Source organism: Crassostrea angulata, chromosome 1 (genome assembly GCF_025612915.1).
Source record: "Crassostrea angulata isolate pt1a10 chromosome 1, ASM2561291v2, whole genome shotgun sequence".
Classification (NCBI taxonomy): Eukaryota; Metazoa; Mollusca; class Bivalvia; order Ostreida; family Ostreidae; genus Magallana; species Magallana angulata.
In genome coordinates this window covers 39,530,017-39,542,389 of record NC_069111.1, presented here as the reverse complement: position 1 = coordinate 39,542,389, position 12,373 = coordinate 39,530,017, and the positions used below count along the sequence as shown (strand labels likewise).

Genomic DNA, 12,373 nt, shown 5'->3' with positions numbered 1-12,373 from the left:
GGGGTATAGAACATATACTCTTTTGTGACTTCGAATTCAATACCATCGCGGCCAGCTTGTTTAATACAATATCACTTATATACACCTGTACATGCACATGACTGTACATGTAAATCAGTATAGTGAAGGAAGTAGCACATTAAGTTGATTTAATATTTGTCAATGAACGGATTTCAAACTCCTGTGAAAATGCGTTATTGAAAAGGTTCTGTACGTAAACTAAACCTAAATTATGATAAGAGAAAAGCCTGGAGCTACATTCGTTCGTAAAATCTTGTTACATTGGACATTTCTTGTAAAATTAATTCGCACAAGACAGATGTTCTTTTGCTTCAGTTAACCAGCGTCTGTATATGAATACGTTTCCTACATTGTATTCAAATAATATGAAAAGTTTTTAATCCTAAGTTTTTCTATAACATGGAAACTAATTTGACATTTTGTTTTAAAAATTCAGGTAAAGTTAATGCAAATTACTGACCACATATGTGACGTAATTGAAATGGGGTGAAGAATCCCGCGTTCACACCAGTAATAGGTGTGGTTTACACAAGATGCTAACCCAACCTTGTGATTGCTTTAAACAAAAAAAATACCAAGTCTCATTAGTTCACTTATTGCACCGTATATTATGTATCATATACATGTAGTAAGATATGTCTAGAATAATAAAACATTTATTTAAAAAAATGAATTTTCATTATTATTCAATTTGATACAATGTATTTACAATAATATGTAAATAATTTATGGATACATGTACATATAATCAAAGACATATTACTTATTCATATGTTTAAATGAATGGCTTATTTTAGATATGTCTTTAAACTCATGTTAAAACAAAATAGACATAATGTAGATAAGTTAACATGCCATAAATGTAAACACGTACATGCCCATAAGCTCGAGTTTACCAAAATAGCTAACTTCATCAATTAAAACTTTATAAATACATCATGTCAGATGATGGTTTAGTCCTTGTGCTTTCCACATCATCGTACGCTTCATTGGCGAACCCTCTCTTGCTGGTAGAAAACTTCATAACTGGGCTTTTGGCGCGCTGGTCAACTCTCACATAGTTATCGAAATCTGATTGGTCATCTTTGTAAGTCTCGGTCATCTGTGCGTAGTTGTCCGCCGTCTGCTTGTAACTGTCAGCTGCGGAGGGAGAAACGCTCCTGAATTCTGTCGACTCTTGAATTCTCTCCGGAAGCTGTTTCTTCAGTGGCTGAGCGTACACGTCACGTGGAACGTTACTTCCGGTGCTTTTGCGTCTTCTCTGCTCTCTGAGTTGCTGCTGCAGCGTTAGATTGATCTCTGCCCTGACGTCCGAGTCTTTGCTCTCCGGACTGGGTGAGTCCACTTTATTGTACACGTCAAGAAGCTGTGTGTTGTCACGGAAATTCAAGACGCCGTCATTCCGCGAGGGACTTGAAACAACCACTTTCTGCTCTTGTACTACCATTGGGGTTCTGGAATAGATTTAATTAATTCATTTCGATAACTTTATGTGAGAGTTGGCCAGCGAAAGCGAAAAATCTGAAGCGGACGAATGAAAAAGCCTCTTACTTTTTTCTTCTGTTCATCATCAACATGACAATGATAACGATAATGAGAACGACGACGATTATTGACAATATAGTGATGAGTGCGATATCCATATCTACAAAACAAAGACGCATTCAAAATTACTTACACCCCATATATTTAATATCATATTCATTGTGAGTCAATACTGAGTTTAACAAACAAAATTAAACAATTAAAGTAGACAAAGCACGATAAATGGATTTTTCGCACGGAAATCTCCTATAGAATAACATCTTTTTACTTACCTAAAAGGTTTTCTTGATCCGCGGTTAGTCCTCTGTAGATAATTGTGAAGTTTGGCGAGATTGTGCTGGTAGATGGTGACATTGTGTCTGAAAAAGAAAATAAAACATCTTTACTATTAATATTGTACATAATACAAAAAAATTATTTTGCACATATTTGGGGTTATCTTAATGAATAACAGTTAAAATTGATTTAGTATAGACCATTAACCAAAAAACTAAGTTAACCCCTTTAAATTTATTATTTATTTCTTAATGTATGTAATTAATTATTCGTTGTGACCTTTGACATTGGACTTGTATGTGGCCTTGAACCCTCTGTATCGGATGTTTGTGTTGCTAGTGGATACTAAGATGAGGTTAATTGTATTGCTGGTGGAGTTTACTGTAAATTTTTGTAAGCGCCCACAGTACTTTCCAATTAGCGTAGACTGTCGAATAAACCCATCTCTAATCTGCCAAAAAAAAAAAACATAAAAAAATCATTATCAACGAATTCTTACACAATCTTAAAATTGCAATACCCAACAGGCTAAGTACATGTATACGAATGGATATGGTCCAACAAGTGAAGCCGCTCGGTATATGTACATACGAATTAATCATTAAATAAATCAAATTTAATGCTCAGAAAATGTAATATTGCTTACCCCTGAAATAAAAGTGCATGTTATTCCGTATAATGAAGCGCGATTATCTTTATCTTAAAGCAAGTAGGCCGAATAAACAGAGAAGAAGAAAAAATAAGATGTCACCTAAAAGGCAAACAACAGCTTTCATTTTTAAACAAATACTACACTCATCAAATAGCGTCATTTCTCGGGAAGACGTGTTCTGTAAGAGGGCGTTGCGTGATTCACACAGAGGTAACACACATTATTTTGTTTCGCAGAAGATAACTTTCCTTGTTGGACATTCAAAGATGTTTCCACGTTTAAACAGGTACAGGTCTAACTCATTTATATTTAATACACTGTGAACTGTACATTGCTGATTTGGGATCAAAAATATGTATATCATTTTGTATTTACAATTCAATTATTATTGGCAATTTTTTAAAATTTTAAATTAGCAAATATATATGTATAACTTTTTGAACACTTAGACAAGTGAGAAGTTGAGTGAACTTACGTTACAATTTACATGATTGTGTTATTCAATATTAACAATTCTAAAAGAAATTGTATGTATATAAATGTACATTACCTCCACATAATCGTTTATACACTCATTGTCGACCTTTGACCCAACTTCGAAATCTATGAATGTTAGGGATGTTATTTTTCCCGGGTACTGGGTGATGGTGTAACTACAGGCAATGTCCCGGATGTAGTTCTGGGGATAACTAGGGGACATAACTTCTCCCGACTCTTCACTCAGTGTTACTCCACACACTGAAAATTTAAATGTTAAATACTAGAAGACGAAACAAGAAGAATGGTTTGACTTCATAAATACACGTTATTTATTACATGATCTACTCTAATCATTATATAAGACCCAAAGAATTTCCTTCTGAGAAACAACATTTTTTCATACAGGTATCCTTTTTTTAAAAATTTTCAATCGCGATGACAAACAAAATATCTTGGAAAATAGTATATATCAATTGAGATATGGACTTGACCATGTACGGGTATGTGAGACAGACCTACATAATTGTACCAAAGTGACAGATGAAAACCCACTTAACCACTAAATTTTTTTCTTACATAAGTTAATTCGTTATAAGTTAATTCGGAAAATATTTACAACACACATAAACTTTTTGACTATCATATGGCTACAGTACATGACATTGTATTAATGCAGTGTTTGAGGTATGAGCAGATGAAAGCGTACCACTCCATTTGGCTTGGAATCCCTCAGAGCTAACATCACACTGCGCCACAAACTTGACGAACATCCGACTGGTGGTAGAGATAGTAGTGTCCGGTATTGTTCTTCCGGTTACAACTCTCAACAGGGGCGAATTTTCGTCGGCGCCATTGTGAATCTGGAAAAGAAACGCCCTCAAATAAAAAATAGTGTCAAGTCCAAAATAGCATATCGTGAGCTTTTAGTTTTAATTATAATTGCTTATTTCACTGGTAAAATTATTACATGAACTACATGTATTTATTGCAAATCAACATGCAAGCATTATTTTCTACTTGAACCAGCATCCTATCATTATATTAAGATACTGTTTGCTGAAAATAAAATGCCATCATGTTTAAATCAAATAGAAACGAAATAATTCAATAAGTTATATTGTTCGTGTACCTGAATATAATCCTCACACGTGTCTGTTTGAACAAGTTTCAGGTTCATAAAGTCCAGAACGACGTTACTTCCGGACACACTGTCTATGACGTAAGAGCAGGACCGTTTGATTGGATAATACCCGGGCCAAAATGGCGATCTGATTTTTCCGGTCGGAGAAGTAACCCGACTGCCGCAAGCTATTTAAAACATATAAATTTACGGTATATGATACAAAAACAAACAAAACCATACAGAATATAGCACAAAGATATAACTGTATTTACATGTACATGCGAGGTCATAAAACTGAAATTAAAAAGTTTATCTTTTATTTTTAAATTAAAATGTAGAAAAAGCAACAGAAACCAATGAACGTAAAAATACAAGTGTCATTTTTAACAGGACTGGTATTCATACATATCATATACAGTACATTAACTTATATTTGAAATTCATTTAAAAGCTAAAATAGTATGCAAAATACTTACCAGTCCATAGAAGACTGTACTTAAAACCCCGAGGCCTTCCGAGTGCTTGATTGAAAGTAATCTGTAATTTCTTTGCCCCAGTTTGAAAAAGTCCAGTTTTATCGCCAGAGCACGGCAGGTTAACTAATGAATTGTTCTGTGGGCCAATTTCCCTGACCTAAATAAATACAAAATGAGTTCGATATTTTTAAATATCAGTGATATGTTCATGAAGAGAATAATTTGAAAAGAATATTAATGTAACAAATAAGGCGACAGAAACATTTACCTGTAAAGCGTTATCACAAACTCCATTTATATTTGTCTGAGCAAATTCGGATGAATACTGCACAAAGAAGGACTGTACGTCTTGCGGTTCGATGGTGTAGACACACGTCATATCCAGTATGTGAGAGAGGTAGAGCTCAGGAGATTTCAGTTCGCCATAGTGATCTGTTACCTTGCCGCCACATGCTGCCCATTCCATCACAAAGCCTTGGCTCTCCACGGACCCATCGGACCGGAACTTGACTTGCAGTTCGTTCCCGTAGTACAGAGTGTTCGGGGGTGTGGTACTGCCGCAGTAATGCCGGTGACTATTTTCCAGGATGTGATCGTGTGGAGTTCCATCACCTGATGTTTGATGTTCGAATGCAAATGGGTCACTAATCTGAAGAGAACAAATGCTCAAATGTTACACAAATCTCACCTTTTTAGTAATTATTAATGTTTTGGCTTCAAAAATTCCAGATGTAAAGATACACAATTAGAAAATGGCGAAGAATACCTCTACATAATCCACGCAACTCGCTCCCCACTTCTCTTCCAGTTTAAATTTGCTGAATGCCGTCATGATTTGACTCCCAGGATAGGTTTTGATGTGGAAGTCGCAGTGTTCGTTGGCCGAGTAGATGTTGTTATAGTCCGGAGGAAAGAACCGGCCCTCCAACAATTCGTATTTCCCGCCACAAGCTGGAATCATACACTGGTACATTATACATTGAATTCCTTTAACCCCTTTCTTTTTAGTTAACGCCCTCAGGTTACAAACTACATGTCTTTGATTTGCTAATTTTATTTAGGATAAGGGGGTGTGGTGTAATCTCGGCTGAAATTCCGCTAGGATTAATATTTAGACTGAATCTCAGTCTCGATTAGCCATACTGGGGGAGGCGGTGTATTCTTTGTAATAGCTATGGGTATTATTATAGATGTGGTATGGTGGCTTATTTCTAAAATTATGCTCAAATGTAACATTTCAAAACTAAAATTATTCGCAGTTCATTCCTTAACATATTTGTATTGAATATTTGGAAGTTAAATGTATACAATGTCATGTATTTGTCCTACCACATCCACTCCCCTAACCCCACCTCCCTAAAAAACGAAGACACAACTTACGTTCGACTTGAACATACGAAATGCTGAAGCCATATCCTTGAATTGTTTCATCAGAATGAAACCGAACGGTGACCTCATTGGAGCTTGACGTCACCGTAAATTGGGAACTTATGACGCCGCAATGTGTGGCGATCGGAGTTGTGAAGCCTGATCCTGTGTCTGTTACCTATGGACAAAAAGTAAAATGCATTGGTACAATACAAAGGGAACACTTGGCATACCAAAGGAAATATATTTAAAGCAATATGAGCTGTATTTTTTAGAATTTTATTTTGCTGGAAAACCCTGCTAACATGCTAAGTCTGCATGTAACTTAACTGATTTGGAAAAAACCCCAATAATTTTTGTCAGAAGAAATATTTCTCTTCTAAGGAATATAGCCTATAGCAGTTCAATTTTATTATAGGACGACAATAATTCAAATTTGCTTCAATTAAGGCTTCTTAACGTCTATTCCAACAAAACTAAGGCTAACAGAGATTTAAGAAAAAACATGATATTTTTATCATTATAGTAGAAAATAACATTTTCGAAAAAAAATTTCGGCATGAAAATTGCAGCTCATATTGCTTTAAGTTTTTATTTTACACGGAAATATGTCAGCTAGATATCGGCCACCAGTGTTGAGCGGATCTTTACATTGTGACCTTAAAGTCGTTCATATGTCTAGGGCCAGTGAATACAAAGAGAGATCATTTCCCGTGTTAATGTCTATCGTGTCAACGAACCTGGACTTCAACGTCTCATAAAAAAACCTGAAAAACCCGTAACTTTCATTTTTTTAGGGAAAAAAAACAATTTCCATCTTGTTCTCAACGTCTGACAGAGTTAGTGATGACAATTTTCAAACTTGACATCTTTTAAAGCTGCTCGAGCGGTTTGGCTACACGGCAATGGTTTAGTCTTATAAAACTATATATAGATCGTATGCTTTACCCCAAAGTGTACAATCAAATCCTTCATTGTATTGCTTTAAGACATACTTACATACCAGTAGGATTAAAATCCCAAATTATTTTTATTTAGGTACCAGAATAGGCCAAACTCTTCACTCCAAACTAAGACTAGAATATAGTGGTCTTATAGTGGTCTTCATCTTTTTCCAAAGAAAATTAATCAACTCGCCTCTTTGTATTTGCGGCGAAGTTGAAAGTACTGACCATTTTTTATTACACTTGTAATACATATTTCAGAGTTATAGGATCAATACTATCCTGACACTTCCATATTTTCTTTATTAATGTTGAATTATTGTCATATGGTGACGCTAATTTATCTGAAAGTGAAAACAATATTTTTACCTTGTCCAGAAATTTCTTGTTGAAAGTAAAAGGTTCTGAGTTCACCTGTTGTTTTACTATAACTATTGTATTACATGAAATATCATATTTGTATGTACCTGTATGTTCACAGATACATGTATATAATGCTTATCTAGAGTTACCTAGCAACATTAATATTTATGTATTTAATATACTTCCTAATTCAGCGCATCAGTATCTAAAGCAATAAATTTCTTCCTTGTAGTGATATTATATCGGTTGGGAACTTCCTTACTTCGGAAAAAAATCCAGATTTAGTGCACACTGTGTCAAATTAAATGCACAATGTCTTGCATGTATCAATAAAAAAGTTTCAATAGCCCCCGCAGTACCTCCACGTAATCTATACATCTTCCGTCCGCAGCCTTTTGCTGAAGGTTGAATTTTGTGAAGGTGATGGCGACACGCTTTCCCTCCGGTTGCCGGAAGACGAACCTACAGTCCATGTTGTTCCTATAAAGGCCACTAACGAGCGGAAGTTCCATAGTTCCGGCTGCCTGATCAATGACCCCTCCACACACTGAACAAAAAAAAGTTTCCCAAAGTGAATTTCTTACAACTTACAGCGTTAACAATACTCTATTCTAAAAGTGCTGTATATTCACAAATTATAATTATTATCCGCATATTCACATCAAAATATAATATTCAAAGGTTTTGCCATAATATGTTGACTTTTTTCATAATTTAATTTAAATGCATGTATAACTTTCTTAAAATTTTGATTTATTAACGTATGTTTACCTTCCCAGCTAAAAGAAAATCCAGCTTTTTCTAAGTAAGTGTTGGTCACAAAGTGAAAGTACATCGTGTTGAATTTCGAGACAATGTCTTTAGGAATGGTATTTCCACAATATCGCCCTAAAGACTGTCCATCCGCCTGCTGAATCTGAATTGAAGATGTATATTTTATTGATAAATGGTTTGTTTATGTAAATGAGGAAATGTCTGCAGGACATATCATTGATGAAAACTTCTATACAAACTTATTTACATATATACATGTAATAGTGTAATAGGTTCAGGGGCCCGTTTCTCAAAAAGGCGTAAATTTGGGCCTAAGTTAGTCCGACTAACAAAGTTACGCCAATATTTAGTCGGGTCTGAGTTGCGTTTCTGAAAGATGCGTAAGTTAGGGTTTAAATGTTTAAGAACTTAGACATCTCCGCTGAGTACTAAGCATGCGCATATCGTATTTTGTTTTGCTTTGAGGCTATGATTATATGTGGTGGATCAATTTTCCACTTCATAATACATGTAGTACCCGAAAGTACGCATGTTATACCACTGAATGTGCATAGTTCAAGCTGTTCATGACATTTTATATTAATAAAAGTAGAACAAATGCCTATACACTTCTTAACATAACGAAATGTTAGAGAAAAACAGTTGATATGAAAGCGTCATATATAAGAGGTTTCAGAAACCAAATATGTGACAATTAAATGCATTGTAGATGATATTGAGGCACAATCTTACATATTAATTGAACGAAACAATACATAGAAATTAACTTCAATGTTAGTGTAAACTTCAAATATTTATAGAATACAGGGACAATGTACAGTGGATATGCCCCAATACGTCTGCAGAATAAGAAGTATGCTTCATAGACACTGTAGATCTTTAGACATTTTCAGATGCTGGGATAAGGCTTGATTCTTTTTTATCAATTCACTATATTATTTATAGAAAATAATATGACAATGAGTAACCAACAGCAACCAACTGAAATCGAAAATATCTTTTGTATAAGTAATATTACATGAACCTTGTCCATCCTCTGTTCCAATATTGAAAGAATGTAGTCAATGACATGGAAACGATTCTTGATTTTCTGCGATTCAAATGATAATAGTTTCGAAAGATATTAATAGTCAACAATTAACAAGACAGGAAAGATCAACATTTGAGGCCGAGGTCTCCCCATCTCCCTTTCCTGTATTTTGGTTTAATCGATCGATTGTTTTGTTTTGGGTTTTTTTTTTGGGGGGGGGGGGGGGGGGGGGTAGATTGAAAGTAATATACACCATAAACAGGGAATAATTCGCCCTGTTTAATTTTCAATCATTTCACCCTCGTTGTCAGCGGGCGAATTTATGTTGATTTTCAATATCTAATATTAAGTAACTTAAGTAACAGCTGTGACTGGGCGAAGTCACGACAGAGTGAAACTGTTTGCAAGTGTAGAAGGAAGGACACGCGACCAAAATAACCCTGTATACAGTATCTTGATTAAAATAAAGATATAAAAGCAGTTATCTAAGAACACCCTTTTTATTTAAGGAAAGTTTTATAAATAAAAGGTTTTTACAAGTTTAATGGAAAAGGCATCGAAAAATTCCCTACCCCCTTCCGGATAAGACATTTTGCATCTTTGCGGTTTTAACAAGTGCATGTGAGTTTTACTTTTTTCCCTATTTGCTTTGAGTTATTGGTGTATACAATTGGTTATATAATAAGTATGACAAAAATGCAAGCTAGTTAAATTTGTAAATAATGCACACTGTTGTAAAAACGCTTTTGTATTGCAAGTCGACAACTTCGAAATTAAAAAAAAATCCCTTGATATTCGTACATTTTAAATATGATGAAACAAAACTATCATGAATTCAAGTAATTAAAGATCCATTCAATTATATGAGTACAAATAAACAATGCATATGAATATGCACGAAGATCATTGATAGTACATGTGCCCCATAGAATTTTAATAGAATTACGATCGATGTTAAATATGAACGCAAATGATCACTTCATCCTAGAATTAATAAGATTAATGAATTAGCGGTTTAAAGTGGTTCAGAATATCGATAACTTAATACTTGTATACTCAAATATTTACAATGACAGGATTGGAATGATACAGACTTTATGTTTTATAAAAATGATCAGTATATCATACATAAATGAGCAATTTCCTTAATATGCGTCTTCAAATGTTGCTTTACATATATTGATAACTGTGGCTGAATATTTGTGGAAGGACGGGGTTGGACTGACGGAAACTGTTTCTGTCGTAGCGATCAATAAATGATAATACTTGTACATTCCTGTACAACATACATGTACTTTTTTTAAAATAGCTTTAAATCAACCAAGAAATGGTTTACTGTGTTGCAATTATAAGGTGGTATGGGACGTCTCCATACTGTGACGTATTTTCAATCGAAATAAACAAAAAAATCAAGTATAATTCTATAAATCTTTTCTTTCACGATATTGTTACCAAACAGCATTGCGCAATTGGTTTTGAGTGTTAACTATGAATCTGTAAGTCATGAGTTTGAATCCTGCTGGGACTTTTATGATTTTTACCTTTCCGAAATTTTTTAAAACTTATTTTTTGGTCAAATATTGTAAGTTTTGAAAATTCTAAAACTGTGAAAGTGATTTGATTATTGTTTTCTTTTATACACATAAATATCGAAAGGTGTCACATACCACTTTAATATAGTTTGTTCAAGTAAACACTGCTCTCGATCATTATCATTAGTGACTCGGTCTGGGCCAGGGAAAGATGTTACGCTTCACTGGACAATGACTACATTGCGGTCACTGAGTAACACACAGACGTACCTCCAAGTAATCCAGACACTTGCCATTGTATTTGGTCTCCAGGTCAAACTCCGAGAACGTGAAGATGATGCCGAAGTCTCCGGGGATGGATATGGAGATGGTGGCCCGGAAGTTATTGGCATACAACAGAGAGGAGGGGCCCTGGTACCGCGGGGAGGCGAAGGACCCCGAACTGGCGTTCAGTTTGGCGTCCTCTGGGTCTGTGGAGGAAAAAAAAAACCATTTTCACCTTTCTTGAATCTCCCAACTTTTCTTAACGTTTAAGGCACCTTTTGATGATATGTAAGGAACCAGGGCAGGTGGAATATTGTAAAATCTAGACATTCAAGCATTATCTTTACACTCATTCTCACTTTTCTTCCTTCATATTCATCAAGTGAGACTGATCAAATCTAGATGAACTTGTCCAAGTTTCTTTTCATGATAAACAGGGCATTTATCTGGTTTTGTTGGATCAAATTTGCAACTGTTTAAAATGAATATTTCTCCTTACCAAGCCACGTATGCTTTCCTTTTCACGCCATGCATTTTAGCCATATGTATACATGTATGATATACTGTAAACTTACCGAAAACGAAATACTCCGCTGACACAACGAGATCGTTAAAAGTGGCACCATTGATGAATCGTAGGAACATAAAGTTCTGGGTGGCTGCAACCGAGAAAGCTGTCTTCTGGCAAAACCGTTTTATCAATTCAGCGTCTTCATTGCGGCCATCACGAATCTATCAAAATTTACATTTGGTAAATATTTGAATGAAATAATTGCGTGCTATCATCAGAACGATGTAAATTACAATTTATACGTGATTTAAAAAATAAAGACACAACCTTTCGGTCAATAATTTCTAATGACAACTCTTGGTAAAACAGTTTGTATCTTTTGATTATTGCCAATTCAAAGAAGATTTAAATTTTAAGCAATCCAAGATATTGCATAAATAATGTGGGTTTTTTTTAACTAGACAGCTGATATTGAATTACTTATAGTTTTTTCTCAAACTTCAGATGTATTTTAACATTGAATCACTGAATCTCAACATTTTTCCATACCTCTATGAAATCAGTTGAACAGTTCATGATGATCGTTTTGAACCTGATGATGGCGAGTTTCCCTTCAGTAACATTAATCCTTACTATACAGGAATCCGGGGTGTTGCGATTTCGACTCGTAGTAACAGCAAACGCCCCAACATCTCCGGAAAAGTCTCGACCACAACTTCCATACACTGTTAAAGAAATTATAATAAAAGTATATGATAAAAAATGATAAAATGCTTGCAAAATTGACCTTGTAATGAGAAACCCCAAAGATAAAATTACGCATTTTTTAAATCAAATTACAATCAAAAAAAAAAAATTCAAATACAACTACCTGAGAGGACAAATGCACCAAAATAAAACAACAGAACACAAAGTGTATCCTTTTGAGATTTCTTGAAAGAAAAACCGTGCATTATTCAGTCAATAAAGTTTGGAACTGCGTCTCGTTGAGTCCACCCGCCCTTGAATGTCAAC

At 34.8% G+C, this 12,373-nt stretch overlaps 1 protein-coding gene across 1 annotated transcript; it reads right to left on the bottom strand.

Moving 5' to 3' along the window:
* Positions 1 to 617: 617 nt before the first annotated feature.
* Positions 618 to 12,373, bottom strand: LOC128169976 (cubilin-like). Its single transcript, XM_052835988.1, has 17 exons — positions 12,231 to 12,373; positions 11,909 to 12,084; positions 11,424 to 11,580; positions 10,855 to 11,054; positions 8,020 to 8,164; positions 7,608 to 7,795; positions 5,954 to 6,119; positions 5,340 to 5,524; positions 4,842 to 5,222; positions 4,574 to 4,730; positions 4,104 to 4,282; positions 3,681 to 3,834; positions 3,045 to 3,232; positions 2,122 to 2,293; positions 1,839 to 1,925; positions 1,573 to 1,666; positions 618 to 1,475 (listed from the first exon to the last, which is right to left on the bottom strand). The coding sequence occupies exons 1-17, from the start codon at positions 12,310 to 12,312 to the stop codon at positions 947 to 949; spliced, it is 3,240 nt and encodes a 1,079-aa protein (XP_052691948.1). The 5' UTR covers positions 12,313 to 12,373; the 3' UTR covers positions 618 to 946.

Coding starts and splice junctions, on each gene's coding strand:
- LOC128169976 (XM_052835988.1), bottom strand. CDS start 12,312: ATGCACGGTTTTTCTTTCAAGAAATCTCAAAAGGATACACTTTGTGTT. Junction 5,223..5,339: donor GTTGCGTGGATTATGTAGAG/GTATTCTTCGCC, acceptor TGTTCTCTTCAG/ATTAGTGACCCATTTGCATT. Junction 4,731..4,841: donor TTTGTGATAACGCTTTACAG/GTAAATGTTTCT, acceptor GTATTTATTTAG/GTCAGGGAAATTGGCCCACA.